At 39.9% G+C, this 25,324-nt stretch overlaps 1 protein-coding gene across 1 annotated transcript in view; it reads right to left on the bottom strand.

The window, feature by feature from the left end:
* LOC148047152 (vomeronasal type-2 receptor 26-like) overlaps positions 1–19,951 on the bottom strand; it is a 40,032-nt gene extending 20,081 nt beyond the window's left edge. The window contains exons 1-7 of the mRNA XM_087707968.1: positions 19,946–19,951; positions 17,821–18,060; positions 16,413–17,222; positions 13,301–13,528; positions 8,448–8,574; positions 6,669–7,561; positions 2,374–2,558 (exon numbers count right to left, since the gene is read on the bottom strand). Of these exons, the coding sequence (XP_087564094.1) occupies positions 2,374–2,558; positions 6,669–7,561; positions 8,448–8,574; positions 13,301–13,528; positions 16,413–17,222; positions 17,821–18,060; positions 19,946–19,951 (2,489 nt within the window). The remainder of the gene's footprint in view (positions 1–2,373; positions 2,559–6,668; positions 7,562–8,447; positions 8,575–13,300; positions 13,529–16,412; positions 17,223–17,820; positions 18,061–19,945) is intronic.
* Positions 19,952–25,324: the final 5,373 nt, after the last annotated feature.

Below are 25,324 nucleotides of genomic sequence, written 5' to 3'. Positions count from 1 at the left end.
AAGTAGGGACAGCTCCAAAATGGAAGGAAATGGAAGAGAAAGTGTTTACAGCTGGTGAAGAATTTTTACCCGTTTTAAAAGAGCCTGCCTATAAAAAAACTTAAAGCTAATTTAAATCTAAGAATAAAAGAAATAAGCGGAGGAATTAAGCTTTGGATGGTTTTGGTCAGTGTATTATCTTAATTTTTAAACATTATTTTCATGGATTGAATTTATGCAAACAATTTGAAATGAATGGATCAAGTTTTCTTCTAATAATTTTACTATTACTTTCACAACCTACGGACTAAACTTCTCCTTATTCATCACTACATGTGTCTTTTACTTTTTCTTTTCTATGTAAGAATTTGACTTTTTAAAAAACTTGGAATATTAAAAGATACAAAAAGAAGAAAGTGAATTGCAACAATTGTAACAACAAAGGGAGAGATAACTGCTACTCGAAGACTGGAAACTTGAGTATTGAAAACAAAATACTTTTACTTTCACTACTGATTATTCTGGTCTGAAACTTTAAAGTTTCACAGTTTGTTTATAGAAAGTGATAAGAAGTAAAGCACCATTTGTTTATACAAATGTTCCTTTGAAGTATATCCTTAACCAGAGATCTCATGGTGAACCTAGGTATAACCTTGTAAAAATCTTCCAAATCAGAGCAGCAGTGTTTCTACAGCTGGAAACAATGGCTTATTTCCAACAACAGAGAGAATCTGTCAGCTTGCAAGATATAATATTTGCAATACAGAAATTATCAAATACATTTGAGAAAATGTTTGAAAAATTAGGACACCTAACAGAAAAATATGATGAAAAGGGTGGAAATGCTTATCAAATGGGAAAAATAGAGGATAGAGTCCCAAGCAATAAAGAGAAAAATGACTACGAAGAAATCAAATCTGCTGACATCTATGGTGAATGGTTTCTGTCTAGAAATGGAAAAAGTGGAATATGGAAAGGGGAACCAGATGGATGGGAACCCTACCCTAGATGGCTAGACACAGAAGAAGAAAAAATAAAAGAACTTATGGATTTAAAAAGAGAAATTTTATTAGTAACACCATCGATAACAACACTGACAATTAAAGACAAGCTGATTAAGGAAAAAGAAGAAGGGCATGGAAATTACATGAGAGAATCAATAAACAAGGAGTTGCAAAGACGAATCCATACAAACTTGATTAAGGAGACGATTAGAGGACTGACGCCACAAATGGCAGAAGACATGAGACTGTTTCGCTACTGGAAAGATACAGGCTGATAGATGAAAGTGTTTAACCTAAAATTAGTTGGACAGTCAAATTTAGTGACAATAGATATGGTTAAATAAACAATTGAAAATGATAATAATGTATATATATGTATTGGTATAACAAGTAGTAATTGGATATGAATATTGAATGGTACCTATGAAAGGAAGATGAGAAATGTTTTGGTTACATATAAAGATTAATAAAAAAGAACTAAATAATGATAATGGATATAATCAAAAAAAGGAGAGATAATGATAACAATGTATATATAGGTATGGGTGCAACATGGGGAAATTGGATGTAAATTGTACACAGTGATTTGGAAAGGAAGATTAGAAACCTTTGTTACTAAATGTTATTGATGTTTAGCTAGAATAGGCCATAAGAAATAGTGTTATTGGGATACTAGAAATAGCAAATGAGATGCCAGTATGTGGTTATGTCCTGAGTTTTGGTATGTTTTAGGATGAAGGACATTTAAACAATTATAGTCAAACAAGAATGAGGGTAGGATGATGGTAATACCCTATGTACATTTGATCAAATACATTTGATTTAAAATACTAGAATTAATATGAATCATGGGTGACTGTGAAAGAAATGCACAAAAGCTTTTTGTAACCAACTGATACACTTTCTACAGTATGTAAAGAAAGAGGATTTTTTTGTGTTGTGTCTGTTTTGAAAAATAAAAATAAAAAACCTTTTAATAAAAAAAAATCATCTTAATTGCTCTTCTCTGCACATTTTCCCAAAATCTCAACATTCTTTTTGTAATGTGGTGACCAAAACTGGAGGCAATATTCCAGGTGTGATCTTACTAAAGTTTTATAAAATGGTACTAATATTTCATGCAGCTAATATTTCTGAGCAGGAAATATTTCCCAGCCAAGGAAGCAAACCATAATAAGTAGAGAATGTTAAGAAGCGCTCCTATCTATTGGGGACACCTGGACTAAACAGAGGAATACTTATATTTCACAGAATTCCCCTAGAAATAAAAACTGGCTAATCTTTGTGTTGGCATGAATATTCACATACATTATCGAGGCTTGCAAACTAGCCAGAGAATAAATATCGGTTATTTTCTTCCTCCTGGTTTCATTCACACAGCACAACTTACCATGAAATGTTAGCAGACGGAGGCCTTTGGAAATCGTTGAGTAGAAACCGGGCAGGTGATATAGAGAGAAGTCCAGCAATAAAATGATCCCCTGGCTTGTAGTGATTCCCTTCATTGAATTCCTCCTGCTCCAAAGTTAGGGGGCACTTGGTGTGAAGGATCCCATTGGCATTGTGGGGCTGCAGCTGCAGCAGAAATAGAAACAAAAGGAGCATTCCTTGAGCACCTGAATCCATCTCCTGTCTTGCAACAGGTTAAGGAATTGGGAGAAGAAACCTTGGCTGTCTCACCATGCTAAAGTGTTGGTGGGTTGTCTAATTCAGGACAGAGTTCAGCCCAAGCTTCACCATTATAGAGGATGAGCTTAAGATTTGTGTCCTTTACATGCCATGCCTAGCATTCCTCCTAGGACCTTTGAGGCCTAAGAGAAATAATAGGGAACAATTGTGAGACCAGACTTTCTAATGCAAACCATTGCCTCATGTTGTTTTTTAAGTCATTAGAACAGTTTGAAAGGGAGGGGGATCCATAGAGATTTGACTTAAAGATAAAACATCACAATAATTCTGATAATTATAAGACAGAGTAACATCTTTTCAATGGCCTGGATTTTGTGTGGTTTCACAAAGTTGAACAACACAGAGATGTGAATCTTTGGTTCTTCTGGATCACCCTTGAGAGCCTTTCTCCACCATTGATGGAAGTACTCTTAAGCCATCTTTGGGGGGGGGGGGTGAAAATTGAAATCAATTCTGATAGGAAGCCTGCTGGGATCTCCATGCTAATGGAATCCCTTATCTGGGATGGGATGAGATGGGATGGGATGGGATAGAATAGAATAGAATAGAATAGAATAGAATAGAATAGAATAGAATAGAATAGAATAGAATAGAATAGAATAGAACAGAACAACAGAACAGTAGAGAAAGAATAGAATAGAACAGAATAGAACAGAATAGAATGGAATAGAATAGAATAAAACAGAATAGAATAACAGTAGAGAAAGAATAGAACAACAGAACAGTAGAGAGAGAATAGAACAGAACAGAGTAGAAGAGAATAGAATAGAATAATAATAGAGTTGGAAGGGGCCTTGGAAGTTTCCTAGTCCAACTCCCTGTTCAGGCAGGAAACCCTACACCACTTCAGACAAATGACTGTCCAATCTCTTCTTAAAAACTGTCAGTGTTGGAACATTCACAACTTCCAGAGGCAAGTTGTTCCAGAAGTTGTAAATGTTCCAACACTGGAAGTTTTTAAGAACTACTGATTGTACTGTTATAGAGATTAACTTGCTTTTGCATTTAATAACGGCAGCAAGACTGTTGGTGGCGCAATACTGGAAGAAGGAAGATTTGCCTACCATTCAAGAATGGACATTAAAAGTTACAAACTTAGCAGAGATGGCTAAAATATCAGCATATCTCAAAGACCATTCAAATGAGAAATATAAACTGGAGTGGAGAAGATGGATTGACTATATTCAAAATAAATACGGGACTAAGAAATTCCAGATAGTTTATGACTGGAGAAGCAAGGAATGATATAATCTGTTTAGAGTTAGCCTAACAAAAGAGGAGTTAAAGCTCAAATGAAAGATGATACTAACTTTTTTTAAAGTTTATTTTAGAACACCTTTGTTAAAGATTTATACCCTGTATTTGTTCTGGGAAGTCGGGGGTGGGGGGAGGTTGGAGGGGTTGGGTTCGGGTGGGGAGGGTGGGGGAAGGGAGGTAAATATTTGTAAAAGCCTTTTTTTCAAAAATTTTCAATTAAAAAAAATAAAAATAAAACATAAAAAAGAAGAGATTGGACAACCATTTTCCTCAAAGCAATTAGTTACCATTAGTTTAGTTACAGAGACCACTGTGCTTTCAGTGAAGCAAAAATGGGTTTCTTGATCTATACCCAGGCAAATGCAAGCCTAAAATGGACAGACAAACCACCAGTCTATATAAATATATACAAATTACATTACACATTTATTTCTGTTAATCTATGTGTCAGCACTTAATTTAGATATATTGGAGGACCAAGAGAGATGTCATAAATTTAATAATCCTTTAAAGCTTAATAAAGCTTTAAAAAGGATGACTAACCAATTTTCCATAACTGCATTCCATGTGCCTCAGTGTATAGTCATGCTAGCCACATGATCATAGAAAGGGTTGTCAGACAATGTTAGCTCCTCAGCTAAGAAACCAAGACGAACACCACCCCCTAGTGTCAGATATGACTGGAGAGGAGAAACCTTTACCTTCACTTATAATATCAAGATACAATCCCAATCAACTGGATGAGCTCTAATGGCAGGGAAGGTTCGTGTTTTGGAATGTGACTCACAAGGAATCAGTGGGAAAGGCTCAAATCTTATAGTCTTTTCTCCATTCCCCCACCATTTGGAATCCTCACCTCAGTTCTGGGATAACTAGCAAGGGGAATTCAATGTTTATATTTACATTCATTGGAGAGGAAGGGATTATAAGAGAGTAAGCAAGCATACAATGGAGAATACACATTGAAAGAAATGTCTTGGGTGCTAACAAGTTTAACAGGTTCCTGACCTGGCACTTTTAACAGAATACATTAACAGATTAACAGTGTTGGAAGGGACATTGTACTGTAGGTCATCTAGTCCAGCCACCCACCCAAGCAGGAAACTACACCATCTCTGACAAATGTCAGTCCAATATCTTCTTAAAAGCCTCCAGTGATGAAGCTCCCGCAACTCCAAAGGCAAGCTGCTCCATTGGTTGATTGTTCTCACTGTTGGAAAATTTATCCTTATTTCTAGGTTGAATCTCTCCTTGATCAGTTTCCATCCACTATTCCTTGTATGGCCTTTGGATGCCTTGGAAAATAGCTTGATCCCCTCCTCTCTGTGGCAGCCCCTCAAATATTGGAAGACTGCTATCATGTCTCCCCTAGTCCTTCTCTTCACTAGACTAGCCAGGCCCAGCTCCTATAACCGGTCTTCATATGTTTTAGTCTCCAGTCCCCTAATCATCTTTGTTGCTCTTCTCTGCACTTTTTCTAGAATCTCAACATCTTTTCTATAGTGAGATGACCAAAACTGGATGCGGTATTCTAGGTGTGGTCTTACTAAGGCTTTATAGAGTGGTATTAGTACCTCACTTGATCTTGATTCAATGGTGGGTTGCAGGCGGTATGCCCCAGTATGGGCGTACCAGAGCCAGCCCGGAGCACCGGATGGAGATGATACCACTTAACAGATGGCTTCCTGGCCTGTAATGATTCTCTGAATTTAATTCGTCCTTCCCCAAATAGAGAGAACATTGTTTTGCCTTTTTAGAGAATCTAGCTATATGTCCCTTAGCCCCACAAGAATAACATTTTCAAACAATATAGGCAGTAGAAGGTGACTCCTCATGTGGTGGTTTCTCTCTGTTGTTCCCTCTCCATCCTTCTTCTTGACTCTTCCAACAGTCGTGCAGTAATGTCAGTCAATGTTAGTTCATTTCTGGTTAGGACTTCAAGAGAAGACACAAAAACATCATAACTCGCATCCAGTGAAGAGAGTATGATATAAACTTGATGTAGCTCAGAGAAAATTAGGTCTTTTTCATGTAGCTCCTGAAAAAAACCCTTTCATAATGGTTAAATGAGCTAACATATGTCCACCAACTCTTCTTTAGCTACGTCTGGTACACTCTGGGCCCATCACCAGTGTTATGTATGCTCTCCCATTGGGAGAGCGAGTACGTCCAGTGAAGGGTTGTGAGAGTTGTGTTGGACAACACACAAACCAGCATACAGAGACACTGCAGTTTAAATAGGCTTTTACTTTCATGGAAATAGAAGTATCAGAGTCCATCAAACAGTCCAAGTCATACACGGATAAGACAGTCAGTCATCAATGTCTTTCAGTTAAGGGATAATCCAAATAACATAGTCTAGTATCATATAATCAGTCTGGTGCTCAAAGTTTGCTAACAGTTGCAAAACGTATAATAGCTCACGGCACTTTCTAACAGCCAGCTTCCAAAACACTCAGATCAGATCAACCCAGCATCTAACGAAACAGAGAGCTAATAGTCATTCTGGCTTCCTCTTATGGCCGATTGAGGAAAACAGCATCCAATCACATTTTACAGTGTGATTTAAAGAAACAGTTATAGCATTTTTACATGATTTATATATTGCCAACCCAACTGTTAGATTATATTCCTAAGGATCACTACAGGGGAAGACACAATCCTTTGATAGCACAGATGTATCCAAAATACATACACTCCTTGAAGAAACATTTATTAGAATATTTCTTTCTATTTTACTTTTATCATTAGCTGTTCCTTTGTGTTCAGATCTGGTCTTAGTAAAATAATGTAGCATTTAGGGATGAAGATACAGCTCAGGAGACCAGCACTGGAGGCCAAGATGGAGAAGACTTGCACAGCCACCATGTATTTTCCTTTGGTGCTCAGGTACGTGGGCACAAAAGAGATCCAAACACTGCAGAAGACCAGCATGCTGAAGGTGATTAGCTTGGCTTCATTGAAGGCTCCAGGGAGATTCCTGGCCATGAAAGCTACTGTAAAACAGATAGCAGACAAGAAGCCCATATAGCCAAGAGCAATATAAAACAAAGCAACAGATCCTTCATTGCATTGTAATGTGATCTCTCCAAGCTGAGAGTGCATATCAGAGTCAGGGAAGGGTGGAGAATTCCACAGCCAGAAAATACAGATGGCAACTTGGACACTGGAACAAGAAAGGATGATAGAATTGGCCAAGCTTTTCCCCAGCCATCTTCTCACTGTGTTTCCTGGCTTTGTAGCCAAGAAGGCCAGCACCACCATGATTGTTTTGGCCAAGACACAAGAGACAGCAACCGAGAAGATAATGCTGAAGACTGACTGTCGGAGAAGGCATGTTGCTTTCCTTGGATGACCAATGAAGAGGAAGGAGGTTAAGAAGGAAAGAAGGAGGGACAAAAGGATAATATAGGAGAGGTCACGGTTATTGGCCTTGACTATTGGAGTTTCTAGATATTTAATGAAAATGGCTAATATTACACAGGTAATGAAGGAGAGGAATAGGGTAAAGGAAACCAAAATGATACCCAATGTTTCTTCATAGGACAGATACGTGGTGACCTTGAGGATACATTGGATTTGTTCCTGATTTGGATACTGATCATCTGGACACCTCGTGCATTTTTCTGCATCTGGAAAAAAAACAGGATATACCCTTTACTGCTTACTCCTCTTTGGCTTAGAATAGGAGTGTCAAATGCACGTCATCACCGTGGTGTTACATGATGTATTGGGACTTTTTCCCCTTCACTAAACCTGACCATGCCCACTCCCGGTTTACCAAAAGGGAAAAAAGTTGTGATATGTCATGATGTCACGACTCTGACACATCTGTATTAGAGGAAATTCCAAAGATTAACCTTGCACAATTGAAGTAGTGAAATGGATGGGGACATTGTAAAATTACACAGACTCACATACATACACAACAGAAGTTGTATTCAGCAGGTTCCAGGCAGTTCTGGAGAATTAGTAGTGAACATTTTGAGTAGTTCGGATGGCCCCGCCCCATCTGTTCTCTGCCTCCCAAGTCCCAGCTGATTGGGAGGGAATGAGGATTTTACAGTATCCTTCATCTGCCATGCCTGCCAAGTCATGCCCACCAAGTCACTCCCACAGAACTGATAGTAAAAAAAAATGAATCCCACAAGTCCTTGCCAGCTACAAGGGTGGTTCTCACCGAGATCTACTTTGGGTCTTTACTAGAGGGCAAGTAAACTGGACCCCAGACTATCCAATCTAGGTGAAAAACAATTTTGGTAAAATAAGGCCCTCCATGATATAATTAAACATAGCAATCCCCCAACACATAATTTGCCTAAACTGTCTTGTGTCAAAGGATACACAAAATATGTCACCCCTGCTTCATTTGTAGCATGGGACATGACACACACAATGAACATGGAGGCAAAGGACGTATTTTCTGCACTGATTGTGAAAGACCAAAGGTTAGAAATACCCTTCCAAAAGCCCCTCCATAGAAAACATCTGGTTTCCTCCAAAGGTGTTTTCACTCACCTTCCTGAGTGGAGATGGTTCCTTCTGCACAGGGAAGGCAGAGGTAACAGCAGATGGGTTCTCCTTCCTGAGTCACCTTAGCAAATCCAGGTTGACAACTTTCCACACATCTGGAAGTAGGGAGGCCCTAAGCAAAGAAAGTAGGAACACCAAAGGAGAAACATTTGAAGAGTATTCTATGGAAAGAGAATGAGAACCAGTTTGATGTAATGGGGAAGACACCTGGCTAGAAAGTGGGAGATTGTGACTTCTAGTCCTGCCTTAGGGATAAGTTTTTTAGCCAATCACGTTTTCTTAGTTCTAGGAAGAGGAAATGACAAACCACTTTTGTATCTCACCAAGAAAACTTCAGGGGCTTCTTCAGATAGTTGCCAGGACTTAACACTGACTTCAAAGTACTTGCCCCTTCCCCCAAAATGGAAAGAGAATATATATATATCAATGAAGCGGTTGACGTAATGGACCGGGGACTTGAAGCCGTCATGGACTGGATGAGGATTAACAAGCTTGTGCTCAACCCAGAAAAGACCGAGTGGCTGTTGTGTTTTCCTCCCAAAAATTCGGCTATTAATCCAACACTCAGGCTGGGGGGCCAAATTTTACACCCCTCAGAGAGGGTTCGCAACTTGGGAGTCCTCCTGGATCCACAGCTGTCATTCGACCATCATATAGCGGCTGTGACCAGGGGGGCATTCGCCCAGGTACGCCTGGTGCGCCAGTTGCGACCCTACCTGAACCGGGAGGCTCTCACAACAGTCACTCGGGCCCTCGTGATCTCTAGGCTGGAATACTGCAATGTGCTCTACATGGGGCTGCCCTTGAGGAACATCCGGCGACTTCAGCTAGTACAGAACGCGGCCGCGCGAGTGATCGCGGGTGCACCCCGATTCACCCGCATTACACCTATCCTCCGCGAGCTGCGCTGGCTACCTGTCGATCTCCGGATGCGCTTCAAGGTGCTATTGACCACCCATAAAGCCCTACATGGCAGTGGATCTGGATACTTGAGAGACCGCCTTCTGCCAATTACCTCCCTACGGCCTATAAGATCTCATAGGTTAGGCCTCCTCCGCATTCCATCGGCCAGCCAATGCCGGCTGGCAACCACAAGGAGGAGGGCCTTCTCAGTAGTGGCCCCGACCCTTTGGAACGAGCTCCCCGTAGAGATCCGTACCCTCACCACCGTCCAGGCCTTCCGCACAGCCTTGAAGAACTGGCTCGCCCGTCAGGCCTGGGGATAAGGACCATTACCCCGCCCGAATGTTGTATGCATGTTGCGTATTATTTTATTATGTGTTGTTGTCTTAGTATCGTATTGTATTGTATTCCCCTCTCCCTGGTTTCTGTGAGCCGCCCTGAGTCCCCTCAGGGAAAAGGGCGGCCTACAAATAAAATCAAACTGAAACTGAAACTGAAACTGATATATATATATATATATATATATATATATATATATATATATATATATATATATATATATATATATATATATATATATATATATATATATATATATATATATATATATATATATATATATATATGTTTTTATTTGTGCTGATAAATAAATAAATAAAGGAAGACTAGTATAGATCTATTTCAAGCTATTTAGCTCTCATCAGCTAGCCATATCCTTACTGGGAATCGAACCTGTGCTCTATTGCTTCCCAGGCAGGGAGTTATTTATCAGCACAAATAAAAACACAAATATAACAAAGGCAACAGTAAAAATATTGGGTTTCTGTCTGGATGGACTCTTGTGACGAGCCTAATGACAGAGAGTGGAAGTGTGACCTTCCTCCCACACTTGGGCATACCAGGGGTTGTGACTTTAAGTATATATATATATATATATATATATATATATATATATATATATATATATATATATGTGTGTGTGTGTGTGTGTGTGTGTGTGTGTGTGTGTGTGTGTGTGTGTGTGTGTGTGTGTGTGTGTGTATATGTATATGTATATGTATATGTATATGTATATGTATATGTATATGTATATGTATATGTATATGTATGTATGTTGTATTTGTGCTGATAAATAAATAAAGGGAGACTAGTATAGATCTATTTCAAGCTATTTAGCTCTCATCAGCTAGCCATACCCTTACTGGGAATCGAACCTGTGCTGTATTGCATCTTAGGCAGATGTGTTAACCACTAAGCTACAGAGTTCGACTCCTTATCAGCCAAGCCAGGGTGAAAGGTATCTATTAGAGTTACAACCCCCGGTATGCCCAAATATGGGAGGAAAATCACTACTTCCATTCTCTGTCCTTCGGCTCGTCACAAGAGACCATCCAGACAGAAACCCAATATTTTTACTGTTGCCTTTTTTGTTACATTTGTTGTAGTTGTGCTGATAAATAAATAAAGGGAGACTAGTATAGATCTATTTCAAGCTATTTGGCTCTCATCAGCTAGCCATACCCTTACTGGGAATCGAACCTGTGCTGTATTGCATTTTAGGCAGATGTGTTAACCACTAAGCTACAGAGTTCGACTCTTTATCAGCCAAGCCAGGGTGAAAGGTATCTATTAGAGTGTATCTCTGAATATACAATTAAAGTTGATCTTCTGCTTTGGGTTGAACCTCGATTATATCGAACCCACTTACAATTGAGAAGGGAGGGTTGCACACATTTGGATTCCAGGATTGAATAGCAATAGCCTATTTCAACTCTTGGATTTTCTGATTCATAAAGGAGAATATGTGTAGCTCAGGGCTGACATGAGAGGTCCTTGGGCCTCTCTGAGGTTGCTTGTTTTCTTGCAGACGTTTCATTATCCAAACTACCATATTTTTTGGAGTATAAGACGCTCCAGAGTATAGGACGTACCTTAGTTTTTGGGGAGGAAAATAAGAAGAAAAAAATTCTGCCTCTACCTACCAGCATCCATGGTATTCAGTTGACACATGGTAACAAGGTCAGTCAATGAGTAGGCATGGTAACTAAGTCAGCCAATGAGGGCTATTTGGACTCTGAAATTTGCCATGTGAGCAAGAAGGAGATAGAAAGGAGCCTGGTTTAGCTGAGAACTGAAAGTGAAACTCCTTGTGTTTTGCTTGTATTTACTACTACCTTGGAAAACCTGCTTTTGGTAATGTATATTATTGTTATTTTGAATCCTGCTGAATCTGTTATTGTGCTTTCTGAATGTGATTTCTACTGCAAACTCTGACCAGCCAGGTCAGTTTCAGCACTTATTGCAGCCTGATTCAGCACAGCTGATTGGCGGGTGGCTTGGACTGCCAGAATACCCCCAATCAGCTGTTCTAGGCTGCAGGGATTGCCACAGACCATTCATTCCTCATGTTTTTGGCCTTTGGTGGTGTGTGTGTGTATGGAGCTACATTCAGTGTATAAGATGCACCCAAATTTTCACCCTCTTTTTGTGGGGGGAAAGGTGTGTATTATACTCCGAAAAATACTGTAGGTTACATCATCAATGCTAGTAAGGGATGCAGTTTGCTGTCAGTTTATATACTGGTGTCTTGCCTGTCTGTATGGGTGGTGGGTGGATTTAGAGATTCTTTGGTTGGGCTGTTTACTGATGGCTCTTTGGCACTTTCTTGATTGAGGTATTGTTTACTTGATTGTTGGTCTGAAGTTAACCTTGGAGCTAATCTATGCTGATCTGAGTGCTGATTACTGGTGGAGAGGTGTCACCAATCTTTTGGGCTGGTTGTCTCTTTTGCATAGTCTATAAAAGGTAAAGGTTCCTTCGCACATTCATGCTAGTTGTTCCCGACCCTAGGAGGTGGTGCAAATTTCCATTTCAAAGCCGAAGAGCCGGCGCTGTCCAAAGACATCTCCGTGGTCATGTGGCTAGCATGACTAAACACCGAAGGCGCATGGAATGTTGTTATCTTCCCACCAAGGTGGTCCCTATTTTCTACTTGCATTTTTACATGCTTTCAAACTGCTAGGTTGCAGAAGCTGGGGCAAGTAACAGGAGCTCACTCTATTCGAATCCACTAGGGATTCGAACTGCCGAAGTGCCGAAGTGCCAACCTTTCTTATCAACAAGCTCAGCATCTTAGCCACTGAGCCACCATGTCCCCTACATAGTCTATAGATGTTGTTAAAGTCTATGTCATCATGTCTTCTGTCTGCCCCTAGGAGTTTGTGGATGCATTCTGCCAGTCTTCTGCCTGTATGCTGTTGCAGTCCTTACATTGTGTGTTGTAAATGACTCTTGTTTTTTCTTCTGGGGTTGTTGGGTCTTTTGGTCTGCTTAGGATGTTTGGAAGGGCTTTAGTTGGCTTGTGTGCTGTGCTGATTCCATACGGTTGTAGAGGTCTGTTGGTGATTTCTAAGATATTCTTGCTGTATGGCAGTGTAATTCTTTTTAGTTTTTGTGTTGGTTGTGCTGTATTGGGTTGGGTGGTCAGGAACTTTTTCATAAAGTTACATGGATATCTGATTTATATCTGAAATCACTAATGGACCTTTAAATCTTTCATCAGTGAAATGTACCATGTATTGCTTCTCCCCATCTCTCTCCTGCTACGTTCACTTTCTTGTCTTTGAATTTCTTCAATTCTGATTTTAGACTTCAAGTGTTTAGGAATTATGCCCTCTCTCCATTTGTAATATATGAACTTCCAGGGAACTTATGGGTGCTTTCCTGATAAAGCAACAATTTTAGGGACAATTAACCCTGATTTTGAACATCATACTTCTTCTGTACAATATACTAGAAGAGCTAGGGGAAAATCCTTTCTCTTGAAAAAATCAACCATTTGGTGCAATCACTTGGTACTCAAAAGCACAAAGTGTTCATTACAGAATTTGAAACTTTGGGAGTCCATGAAATGGAAGAGACCCATTTTTTCCTACCTTCTTGAGCCATTTCAGTTTTGCAAAACCATCCTGATCCAGAGTAAACTTGAGATCTGGGGATCCTTGTCTTTCTAGATCTCCTAGTTTCAGTTTGGACAAGGATTTGTTGGGGAGCATAATCCAGCTCATGATGTCCAGGTCAGCTGCCAGTTCTCTATTTTCATCCAAATAGACTCCATCCATGGAACCATTATGAAACTGAGGGCTTTGCAGGAATGGGTGGACCTAGATGGGGAAAAAACAGAAAACTGCAGGATGAAGAGCAAAGTAGGAGAGAATGTTCTCAGTCATCCAGGTAGAGTCATTTGGAGGTCGAATCATGGTAACTGGACTTCTTTTCTTTTTTGGTCTGAAAGGTTTCACTGTTTAAGCAATGAAATGTGTCAAACCAAAAAAGAATAGAAGACAGTATTTGTAACTCGGATTGAACTATGGAATCCTTGGTGCTCTCTGGGCTTAGTTGTTTTCTTGCCGATGTTTCTGCACTCAATTTAGATAATAGCTCTGATGGTACAAGAGGAAAGATTTAACAAGTCCACCCTTTTTAGCCACTGGTAACCCCAATCCCCAGGTCACGGCCCACTACCGAGCTGCAGCCTGTTCAAAACCTGGCCATGGGAGAGATGGGCAAATGTGTGCATGAGCACAAGTGCCCTCTGCTCACTCGAGTAGTGAGTTTGTTTGCACACGAGCGCAAGTGCCTGACACTTGCATGATTGGGACTTTGCATGTGAGTACAAGCGCCCTCTGCTTATGCATGAAAATATACTGTGAGAGGAGAAGGCATGCCTGCCTTCTGATTGCACAAATGGAGCTGGGTGTGTGCCTGCCACTCACACCTCCCCTCCCCTGTGCTTGGTTACAAAGCTGGAAAGGTTGGGGACCTTTATGCCTTATAGTGAAGAATTAATTCTAACATGAATGAGTTACGACAATCTATTTGCATTTCTACAGGGCCTCTTTCATTGCTCAATGTTTTTATTCTCCTCCTTTTGCCTTTAGAAGTTTAGGTTGATTTAGTTAAACCTTAGAGGTTAAGCAAAGTTGGACATGATTAGGAATAGCAAATGAAATGATTGGAAATGATATTCCCAGAAAAAGATAATAATAAATTATTTCCTGAAAGCCAACCTGAAACCTACAAAAAAAAAAACAATATCCCCATGAAGTCAGCTCAGTTCAGGAATCGAACTCAGTTTGAAGGGCCTTGACTTCTTCTCTTCCATAGAAGTTGGAAGTTAAAGCCTTGAAACATGTGCAGATTTGTTCTCTGAGAAAAAATGAGATGGGCTTCATCTCAAGATTGTAAGTTGATTCTAGAACAATGGTCCTCCAACTTTTTAAACAGGGGTCCAATTCATGGTTGCCTCAGACTGTTTGCGGGGGACGGACTGGCTGTGTGTGTGTGTGTGTGTGTGTGTGTGTGTGTGTGTCTAAATGGTCATGTGACTGGGTGGGTGTGGCTAGGTGGTTGAATGACTGGGTGGGTGTATCTAGGTGGTCATGTGACTGGGTGGGCACGGCCAATTTAGCAGTCCATTAAACAATACACACAAATTAAACTTTAATTTGTTATGCTCCTGGAGATGGAAAGCAGGTTAGTGAAGGGATGCTGCTGCCTGGGGGGCGCTCTCACCCTCCCTCCCTTCCTCCCCTCCTCCTGAGGCCTCCAAGAACCACTCTGCCACCCAAAAACAGGCCCATTTTTGGCCTTCTGATGCGTCCCATTTTTGGGCTCCAGAACCATTCTGTTGCCCCAAAATAGGCCCATATTTTTGGCTTCCTGAGGCCTCCACACATCCTGTTTTTTGGCCTTCTCAGCCTCCAGACGGTGGGTGGGGACTAGATGATAGGTGGGGCGATGTGGGTGGGGCAACCTTGCAGTCCCTTGCGGGCCAGATTAATAGATTCAGTGGGCCATATCCAGCGCCTAGCCATAATTTGAGGACCCCTGATCTAGAACACCAATAAAAGAACCAAGTCCATATTGATTGCCTCAGTAAATTTGGATCTGGCCATTAGTGTTCTGTAGTCCTATGAAGACTGAGTGCAGTAGAAGCAATGCAAGGAGTTTGTTATAACATTTCAATCTATCAATCAGAACTGGAAGGGACATTGGAAGTCTTCCAATCCAAACCCCTGCTCAAGGAGGAGACCCTATACTGTACCATTTCAAATAGGTGGCTGTCCAATCTCTTCTTAAAAACCTCCACTGATGAAGCACCCACAACTTCTGAAGGCAAGCTGGTTAATTGTTCTCACTGTCAGGAAGTTTCTCCTTAAATCCAGGTTTCTTCTCTCCTTGATTAGTTTCCATCCATTGTTTCTTGTCTTGCCTTCTGGTGCTTTGGAAAATAAGTTGACCCCTCCTCCTCTTTGTGGCAGCCCCTCAAATACTGGGATACTGCCATCATGTCACCCCTAGTCCTTCTTTTCTATAGACTAGCCATACATAATTCCTGGTTAAACATTCTTCATATGTTTTAGTCCTCAGGACTTGAATCATCTTAGTTGCTCTTCACTACATATTTTCCAAATTTTCCACATCTTTTTGTATTGTGACCAAACTGGAGCCAGTATTCCACATGTAGTCTTTCTAAAGATTTATAAAGCAGTACTAATACATCGCATGATTATGATTCAATGCCTCTGTTTACACAATCAAGGATTGTATTAACTTTTTTTGGCTGTTGCCGCACACGGCTGTGTCATATTTAAGTGATTGTCCACTAGTATTCCAAGGTCACACTCACAGTTATTGCTTTGGAGTCAGGTTTCACCTAATCTGTACATTTTCCTGCCTAAATTGAAAACCTTGCTTTTCTCCACATTAAATTTCATTTGGTTGGATAGAACCCATTTTTCAAGTCTGTCAAGATCTTTTTGGATCCTGAGCTTGTCTTTTGGGATATTGGCTATTCTTGCTACCTTAGTGTTATCCGCAAATATGATGAATTACTCTTCTATTCCCTCATCTAAGTCTCCCAGATTCATCTCCCTGTTGTTTTTCTAGCATGCTTAAAATAAAATTAATTATTGGAGAAAGCTGTTCATGATATGGATTTAAGGATTTGATTCTTATTTAGAGGATATGTAGAATAGAGAATACCTGCCAAGGTTGAAGCATTTGAGCTTCCAATTGGTAGTTCCTGCTCTTAACAATCCTGGTAGACCTGGAAGAATAAGCCATATTTATGGCACGTGCCACAGCCCAGAGGGTGCTGTAAATGTGATAACCATCAAGAGACAGGATTTTTTCATAATGTTTTGGGGAAGGGATCCTCAAATCTTCTTTTTCGCGGCATCTTGTCCATCCTTTCACAGACCCAGCTGGCTTTGAGTATAAACAATGAAAGCTTTCTTCTACAAATTTCCGAATGGAAGAGTAAAGGAGGGGAAATTTGTTATTGATTTCCCACCTATGCCTGTGGATAAAGAAGGATAAAAAACCATAGAGGGAGGGTAGATACTGCTGAGACATGAACTCCAGGCTAAAATCCCATAAAGCTGTGGTGATCCAGATTTTGCCAACCTCAAGCTGGATAAACATTTCAATCATTAATTGAAGGAGGAATATTTGTCCAAGGAAGAAACTTGGCTTTACATAACAAACAAAAACATTGACTTTTTTCCATTTGTTCAACTGGCCAATGGTTTTCTGAAAATCTTTTAAAGAAAAGGATGTCCCAAATGAAAAAGCAACACAAATGCTGTTCTTTGTAAGCATAGGAGTCAATGTTCTTGTGAATCTCTCTCCATTCTGAGAGATTGGAGCAACAAGTCCTATCAACGTCCATCTAAAATGCAAGAGAACTTTGATAATCCCTGGATATTGGATGCCTTCTCTGGGGAGCACTTGGTAGAAAAAAGGAAAGTGTTTTTTATCACTCAGAACTTGTGAAGCAAAGGCATAACTGACCTGAAAAGAAAATGACAAACTTTGGATCAAATCAGTGGAACTGCCCTTACACAGAACTTGCCTTCCTTTAGGACCAGTTCATATCCCTCACATCTTCTGCATGAGCCTTCATGTCCCACAAACATCCCCAGCATTGTCTCCTAATCTAGACTGTGGCTGTGATGGAGCAAAGAACATTGAATAATGAAATGTGTTTGTATATCAGTACTTCGGGTTGGTAGTTAGGAACAGAATAATATTGAAAGGGACCTTGTGGAACTTCTCATCCAACACCTGCTCAAGCAGGAGATCCTATACCATTTCAGACAAATGGTTGTCCAGTCTCCTTTTGAAAGCCTCCAGTGATGGAGCACCCACAACCTCTGAAGGAAAGCTGTTCCATTGGTTGATTGCTCTCACAGTTAGGAAATTTCTCCTTAGTTCTAGGTTGCTTCTCTGCTTGGTTAGTAATGGTGAGAGAAGTGGCTGCTTTCAATTCTTCCTGACTGTATGCCATTTTAGGTAGAAACGACCCTTCAATTTTGTAGAGAAAACCATGAGTGGATTTAAACTGTGAAGCTGCCAAGCACAAACACATACAGAAGCACAGGAAACACACCTGAGGAATTTTGTAATGCCCCAGTATAGTGGAAATATGGGCAGAAATGTCAACTACATCCCCTTCGAGGACAGCCAATATATTTTCCTGCTTTGCACAGTTGTAGTTGGGAACATTGGCCTCCCCAATTGAAAGCACGTCTAGCAAGGCATCTGAGGTGATTATTTCTTTGAAATAATTGTCATTGATAGTGTAGCCCAAGGTGAGGTTGGGTAAGAGATGGGGATCCTGGTTGATCTCCTGAATGGCAAAAAGGAAGGACAGAATTTTCCACTGTTGTTTGTATTCGTTCCTGTCAATAGATGCACATCAGATCACAGTCAAAAACATTATTATATCTCTTCCACTTTTTTAAAATGCCCCTTCCTCTTCCATGCAAAGCTAACATTTATCCAGTGATTACAGCTAATGCACAGTTGCCATCAGAGGTTGATTTTGGTGAACAGTTGAAACAAATGATGATTTTCCTCATGATTCAAGTGATTTGGGCAAATGCACTGATTCTAAAAGTTTTGAAGCAAAAAAACCACTTGAAGGGGTTTCCTGTTTTATTACCATTGTATTTTAAGCACATAAAACTCACATTTCCAATATATGTTTGATCCATAATGTCAATAAATTAAATGGCCTTGACTGTACCATTCTCAAAATTCTATTGGACCTGGACACATACAGCTCTTCCAAAGGTTATATCATATAAAAGGAGCTATCAAGAATTTTGGCTTGATGCTCAAATTCAAAGTGCAACATGTAGTCTTCTTTAACAACTGGCTGCTGATGTATGCTAATATGTTAAAACTGTAAAAATGAAATACAGTATACAAATACAGAAGTAATTAATAATCCATGTTAGTTAACTAGTGCAACAGTACTACAAAGATCATCTTTCAAGTATTACAAAGTCCATTCTGTGTGGTGCTCATTTGCCCCCTTTGAGCCTAAAGGGCAAAATTAAATAAGCCCTTCCAGCAACACCACCCAAAAAATGTTGGTAAACTAAAGCTTAAAGAATTAGGATCAACAGTTGCAATGACTGAATGCAAAACTTGCAGTGTAGAAAAGTAGTAATAGGAGAGAGGAGGAGAGGGGAAGAGAGGAGAGAAGGCCAAAGTTTGTTGTAAATCAGATAAAGTTCTTGAGGCTTGTTCTTTTTTCCAAGGAAGTGAAGCAGTGGCTCTTTTTTTTTTAATGAAATGAAGGCATTGCACAAATGTGTTGTTAGAACATCCTTCAGACTTCATTTGTTTAATCTCCTTCTTTCTCTGTTGATCTATTCCTCAAAGAACATCAGTGACTTGCATTTGGAAAATCCACTTGGTATTTCTCATGGAAATTTACATCATTTGGGTTTAGCCTTGCTGTGTGGCACGAGAGAAGACATCTGCTTTAACTTAGACATCTCATCAGACAACACATCTCCTTCTAAATCCAACAATATTTTATTGTCCCTGTCTTCCCAGATAATTCTTCCATCTTAGGTGGTAGCTTTGGTGTAGGTTAGAGAGTGGGGGAATGAAAACATCTTGCCTTACCACTTCAACCACCATCCCCGATTTCTGATGTGATGGAGAGATTATTTTCTTAACATGATGCTTTTTGTCATCTCACTGAAGTTTACATCACTGAAGCTTCATCAGCTTCATCTACCAAGAGTCCAAGTGACTTCCCACTGAGAGAAACCAGAACAATCATCCATTCAAATGCCCCCAAAGAGGACAATCTTTTAAGGAATACTGCAGTTTCAGAAATTGGCAAGGAGCAAAAATGTTAATATCATCCAGCCTTCAGTGACTTACTTGGAAACTTTAGCAGAGGGAAAGCTGAGGAACTTGAATGGTAAGTTTTGAGTATCTGTTGCGGAGATGATACCACTTAACAGATGGTTTCCTGGCCTGTAATGATTCTCTGAATTTAATTCGTCCTTCCCCAAATACAGAGAACATCTGGCTTTGAGGATCCCTTTGACTGCTTGAGGCATCAGAAGCCATAGTAAGACTATAAGAAGAAATGCATTTCTGTGCATAACTGATTTATACGCTGTGGTTGCTTCTCTTGAACCTTAGAAGAATCCTTGAAAAAAACCCCAAAGTTTTCAGAACAATGAAGCTTCAGTGTCTTTTCTTACCTTCATGACTGAAGGTGTCAAAGAATTTGCCTATCTTTGCCTGCCCAGATTCTCTGCATCATGTTATACAGCCAGATGTTCTGATGCAAGATTTGACCTCCTGTTGCTCTTGAGCCTCACGAAAAGCTATGTTTACACAACCCCCTGGAGAGTGAACAAGCAAAAACAAGCACACAACCACCATCGCCAACATGAAAAAGAACTAAGCAGTTGAGAATTGTGAGGGAGAACAAGCATTATCTCTACCAGAGTTTGAGTCCCATTGTGACATCATGAACAGGGACAGTGAGAAGAAGTTTCTGAAAAAGTAATGAATGCATCTCTACAGTCTAATCTGGATTAGCACCCAGGTTTGACTGTAGAGATGCATTCATTGCTGCCTTGAGTCCAGATTCTGACTTTGTGTTGCAGGAAAGATGTCCCTTCATGATTGAATCCATCTGCCCCAATGATAGGACAACACCAGCAGTGCAGGATACCATCTGTCTCTGTCTCCCTCCCTCTTTTTCTCTTTCTCTCTCTCTTTCTCCAACATTATTTAAGAGGGAGGAGGAAATTCAAAGGTAAAAAATGCAAAAGAAAAAAGAAGATAGAAGAAAACAGAGGAAAGCTTCCAACCTTTTTCAATGTAGATTAAATATGTAATCAGATAATATCTTACTCTAGTATCTATACCTAGCTCTAAATATAGCAAACTATGCACTAATGCTTCTATTGAAATCCCTGTTTCCTCCCAGGGTGTGTCATAAATCATATTCTCCAATGGAACATTTTCGTGGGCTTTAGAGATCACTTCCCTCCGTCTGCTGTGGGTAACCTGGGAGACAGCCTTGAGAAAGATATGCCTGGAATGTGCTTCTGTTTGTTATTGCCATTCTGCTTCATCAGTTTCCCATCCCTCTTGCCTATGGCAACTCGAGAGCAGGCCAGAGATGCTTTGTGAGTTGACAAAAACATCACATGATGGTAACAAGACATTGTGAGTTTGACACCCATGGGATAGAGAGTGCAAGGCAGGATATGTGGTCACTACAGCACATATATTCATAGAGAGGAGCACAGGAGGCAATTGATCATTGTGCAATCTGTTCAGGTCACTCCAAGGCTGTGTCTCTCCTTATTGCCTAGAGCAGGGTGTCAACTCACATTGTCACAGCAGTGTCATATGATGTATTAGGACTTCCTCCACTCTTTGCTAAACCAGGCATGGCCAGTGTGTGATGCATCCAGCCCGCAGGCCAGGAGTTTTGCAGCCCTGGCCTAGAGGAAAGTACATTTTCTGCATGCAAAATGACTTGCCTGATATTCTCCATGTAAACAGAGGAAGCAGCTATTGGTTGTAGAAGTGTGGAAGATTTAGCTACTAGAAAAGCAGATGCCAGTTCAGGAATCAAGTATCCTATTAACTGAACTGATACCAAAATGGGGATTTTTTTGGCAACATTCAGATTGAGAAAATTACTTTGTGAACTGGGTAATCCAACTAATAGGTACTGCTCTGGGCATAGAGCTGTGGCAGAATAGACCCTTCTCATGGGATTCACAGTAAGCCTCTTCTGCCAGCATGAGTAGGGTAGGCTAATCCCACTGGAGAAAGACAGCTACTCTGATGTGTATGTATGTATGTATGCATGCATGCATGCATGTGTGTATGTGTATGTGTATAGGTATAGGTACATACACAAACATACACAAACATACACAAGTCATGAAAGTGTCATCAAGATTTGGCTACATAGGAAAGAAAAACTGGACAACCTCCTCACACATCTCAACAGCCTACACCCCAAAATACAATTCACTATAGAAATAGAAGCAAACAACCAACTTCCCTTTCTGAATATCCTAATCTACAAAAAACCCAATGGCTCCCTAGGACACACCATCTACTGAGGGGAAAAAACACCAATCGCCTGAGGATGGCGAGTGAGACCTCGCTGAAACATTGCCAAGACAATCTCAATCTTACATGGGAAAAGACCCGAATACAACAACACCAGCATACCTACACCCACTAAGCCACAGGCTCTCCTCCTTTATCAGCTAAGCCAGAGAAACAGGTATGTATTGTGTCACAACCCCTGATATGTCCAAATATGGGAGGGAGCATATTGCTTCCCTTTTCTGTCTATCCGCTCACTCTGGGAGCCATCCAGGCAGAAAGCCATTTTTTATGTTGCCTTGTTATGTTTGCGTTGCATATGTGCTGATAAATAAATAAAGGGAGACTAGTATATATCTATTTCAGGCTATTTAGCTCTCATCAGCTAGCCATACCCTTACTGGGTATCGAACCTGGGCTGTATTACATATTAATTTGTAAATGTATATTAGCCACTAAGCCACAGGCTCTCCTCCTTTATCAGCAAAGCCAGGGAAGTAGGTATGTATTGTACAAGGCTGAGAATTTCTTGAAGAAAAAGGACTTGATACACACTCCTGAGAGTGAAAAAAAATCTTATTCTACAAAGGTAAGCTGAAGGGAGTGACTTAAATTTAATGACTTTAATGACAATTAATTATGACTGATTTTCATAAGCGTGATATATATATTGAAAGAAAAATTTAAGATAGTTTTGTATTTATAATTTGTAAATGTATGTTTTCTGTCCTTTTATGTAATGTTGAACAATTCCCAAAATTTATAAAATACTATTGATCAAATTTGAAAACAAGGGAAGAAAAAGATTTACTCCATGAGGATTATTATATAACGTTTGAGTAATTTTTAAAGTTTGGAAAATATCAAAACTAGAAAAAAGTGTTTTCTATCTTCAGGGCTAGAAAAGAAAATTGAAATAACATAGGGAATTATTTTAATATAAAAGATTAAGGTGTAGACAGAAGCTTATATTATCCCCCACAACTATGAGAAGCAGAGATGATCAAATTGATTCTTTTATCCAAAGAAGAGAATATATTTCTGTTTGGAAATTGCTTCTGAATTTTGAGCTTGCAATGAAAAAAGAAACTTTGATTTTTGTCTTTGCTAATTGGATAGGTTTGTTGTTATAGCAATGGCTAGTACATATTGTTATATAAAAGTAAAAAAGTTGAGGCTATAATGTTGTTATCTTCTTCTTTGCTAAAGACAGTTGGAAGTCAGTGCCTTTTTTCCTCCTTTTCCCTCCCCATTCCTCTTGCCCAGGAGACAAAGGAACATGTTAAACAGCGGTGAATTTCAAAAATTTTAGCTACTGATTCTGTGGGCGTGGCTTGGTGGGCATAGCTTGGTGATCATGTGCCTGGGTGGGTGTGGCTTGGTGGTCATATGACCGGATGGGCATGGCTGCACAACTGACTCACACACAATGTAAAAGCAGCTGGACTTCACACAAAATGTCCCCTGCAGGAACCTCACAGAAAATCAGGCACAGCTGATTGTTGCACAACTGATCATCGGAAATTTTAAAAAAACTTTGGGCAAATAGGTAGTAAAAAAATGCTAAATAAAGTTTTTTAAAAGATCCAACGATTGCGCAGCACAGCCAATTGTCGCACAGCTGATCGTTGGAACTTTTTCTTTACTTTTTAAAGCATTTTTTTACTACCAGTCTGGCCAAATAGGTAGTAAAAAAATGTTTTTTAAAAAAGTTCCAATGATCGTGTAGCACAGCTGATTGTTGCACAGTTGATTACCAGAACTTTTTTTTACTTTTTTAAGCAGTTTTTTTAGTATCAGTTCAGCGAACCGTCCCAAACTGGTAAAATTTCACCCCTGATGTTAAAGGATAGTACAAGTCAGTTTCCTGGGTTTTGAGCTATCTTCTTCCAGCATCACTTTCACAGCATCACATGTTGTGACAGGGAGGACCACAACCACTATAGAACAGTGCCCTCAAGGGTGTATCTCTGATTTTGCATTAACATGCTTTTCTCCAAGTCTCCCTTTGCACATAAAGCTTGGAAAGAACATCAGGGTCCCTAGAGGATTAATTGCTTCTAATTATGATTATCATCCATTCCGGTCTTGGAGCACTCTTCAGCTACTCCTCAAGTGATACGCTGAAATTACATGGAAGGGATCTTGTATCAGAAAATGATAAATGCATCTCCTCAGGCTGAATATTTTGCACAAGATTTGCGACAGGCAGAGGTCTTTGCTGAAGCTTGGTTTGTCTCTGTCTGAGTCCAGAAAGCCACCATCTTCTGAGAATACTTTGAATTCTTCTAACTCATCTTTTTACTTAGAAATCAAAAGATAACTTTATTCAAACCTATGAATTATGGGCCTCCTGCTTCTGTTTCTGATGCTGCTGGTGTCTCAGCCAGTCTCTGGGAAGCTTCGAATGAAGTGCTCACTGAATTTGGAGGATGGAAAAAGACCGTGGAGCTACTACAATCCAGGAGACCATCTCATTAGCTTCGTCATCAGTCTAACAACAATATCACGAAGAATGTTGAGATTCAAAAAGGCTCCTTATAGTCAGGTTCAATTGTAAGTGATTACATGTGATTGAGTTGCACTGCCTCTATTCTCACCTCTCCTTTTTCTTCTTGGTTCATTTATTTCTATATTGTAAAACCTGTCTAATTTCTTGAATTACTTTGATTTCCAGAGTTTTTTCTTATTTTGGGAAAGGTTCAAATTGAAACACAAGGTAAATAAAACCTGAAGCCATTCCAGATTATTTATTTCTTCCCATCCAATCTTGAGTTCACTACTTGAATAATGACTTTTGTTTAAAGTAAGGGTGGATTCCTCTGCCTATCCCATTTCCATATTTTTATAACCATTCATTGTTAACCATGAAACTAGAACTGGGTATGTCTAGTTTAATGAAAAGAAGGACTAGGGGAGACACAATAGCATTGTTCCCAATATCTCAGGGGCTGCCACAAAGAAGAGGGAGTCAAGCTATTCTCCAAAGCACCTCAAGACAGGACAAGAAGCAATGGGTGGAAACTAATGAAGGAGAGAAGCAACTTAGAACTAAGGAGAAATTTCCTGACAGTTATAACAATTAATGAGTGGAACAACTTGCCCCCAGAAATTGTGAATGCTCCAACACTGGAAGATTTTAAGAAGATGCTGGATAACTATTTGTTTGAGGTGTTGTAGGGTTTCCTGTCCTGGCAAGGAGTTGGACTAGAAGACTTCCAAAGTCCCTTCCAACTCTATTATTCTATTCTACATTCAATGCCTGATCTTAGAGGAATAGTGTATGGTTTGTTTTCATACTTGCTTGTTTTGGTCATTTGTGAAACCTCATCTTCCTTTTATGATTTTTCTGCTCTGATCCTTGAATGATATTGAATCCTTATTGCAGAAATGAACAGCACTGTTATATATAATGATATATTTCTAACTATTATCTCCTGCAGCCTTTCTTCTCAACACTAATATAAATTTAATAATGATGATGAGTGACTATCATT

Source organism: Thamnophis sirtalis, unplaced genomic scaffold (genome assembly GCF_051295495.1).
Source record: "Thamnophis sirtalis isolate CommonGarterSnake01/CBP01778 unplaced genomic scaffold, rThaSir2_p1.2 scaffold_3, whole genome shotgun sequence".
NCBI lineage: Eukaryota > Metazoa > Chordata > Lepidosauria > Squamata > Natricidae > Thamnophis > Thamnophis sirtalis.
Note: the sequence above shows the minus strand (reverse complement) of the source record. Positions and strands in the feature narration are given on the sequence as shown.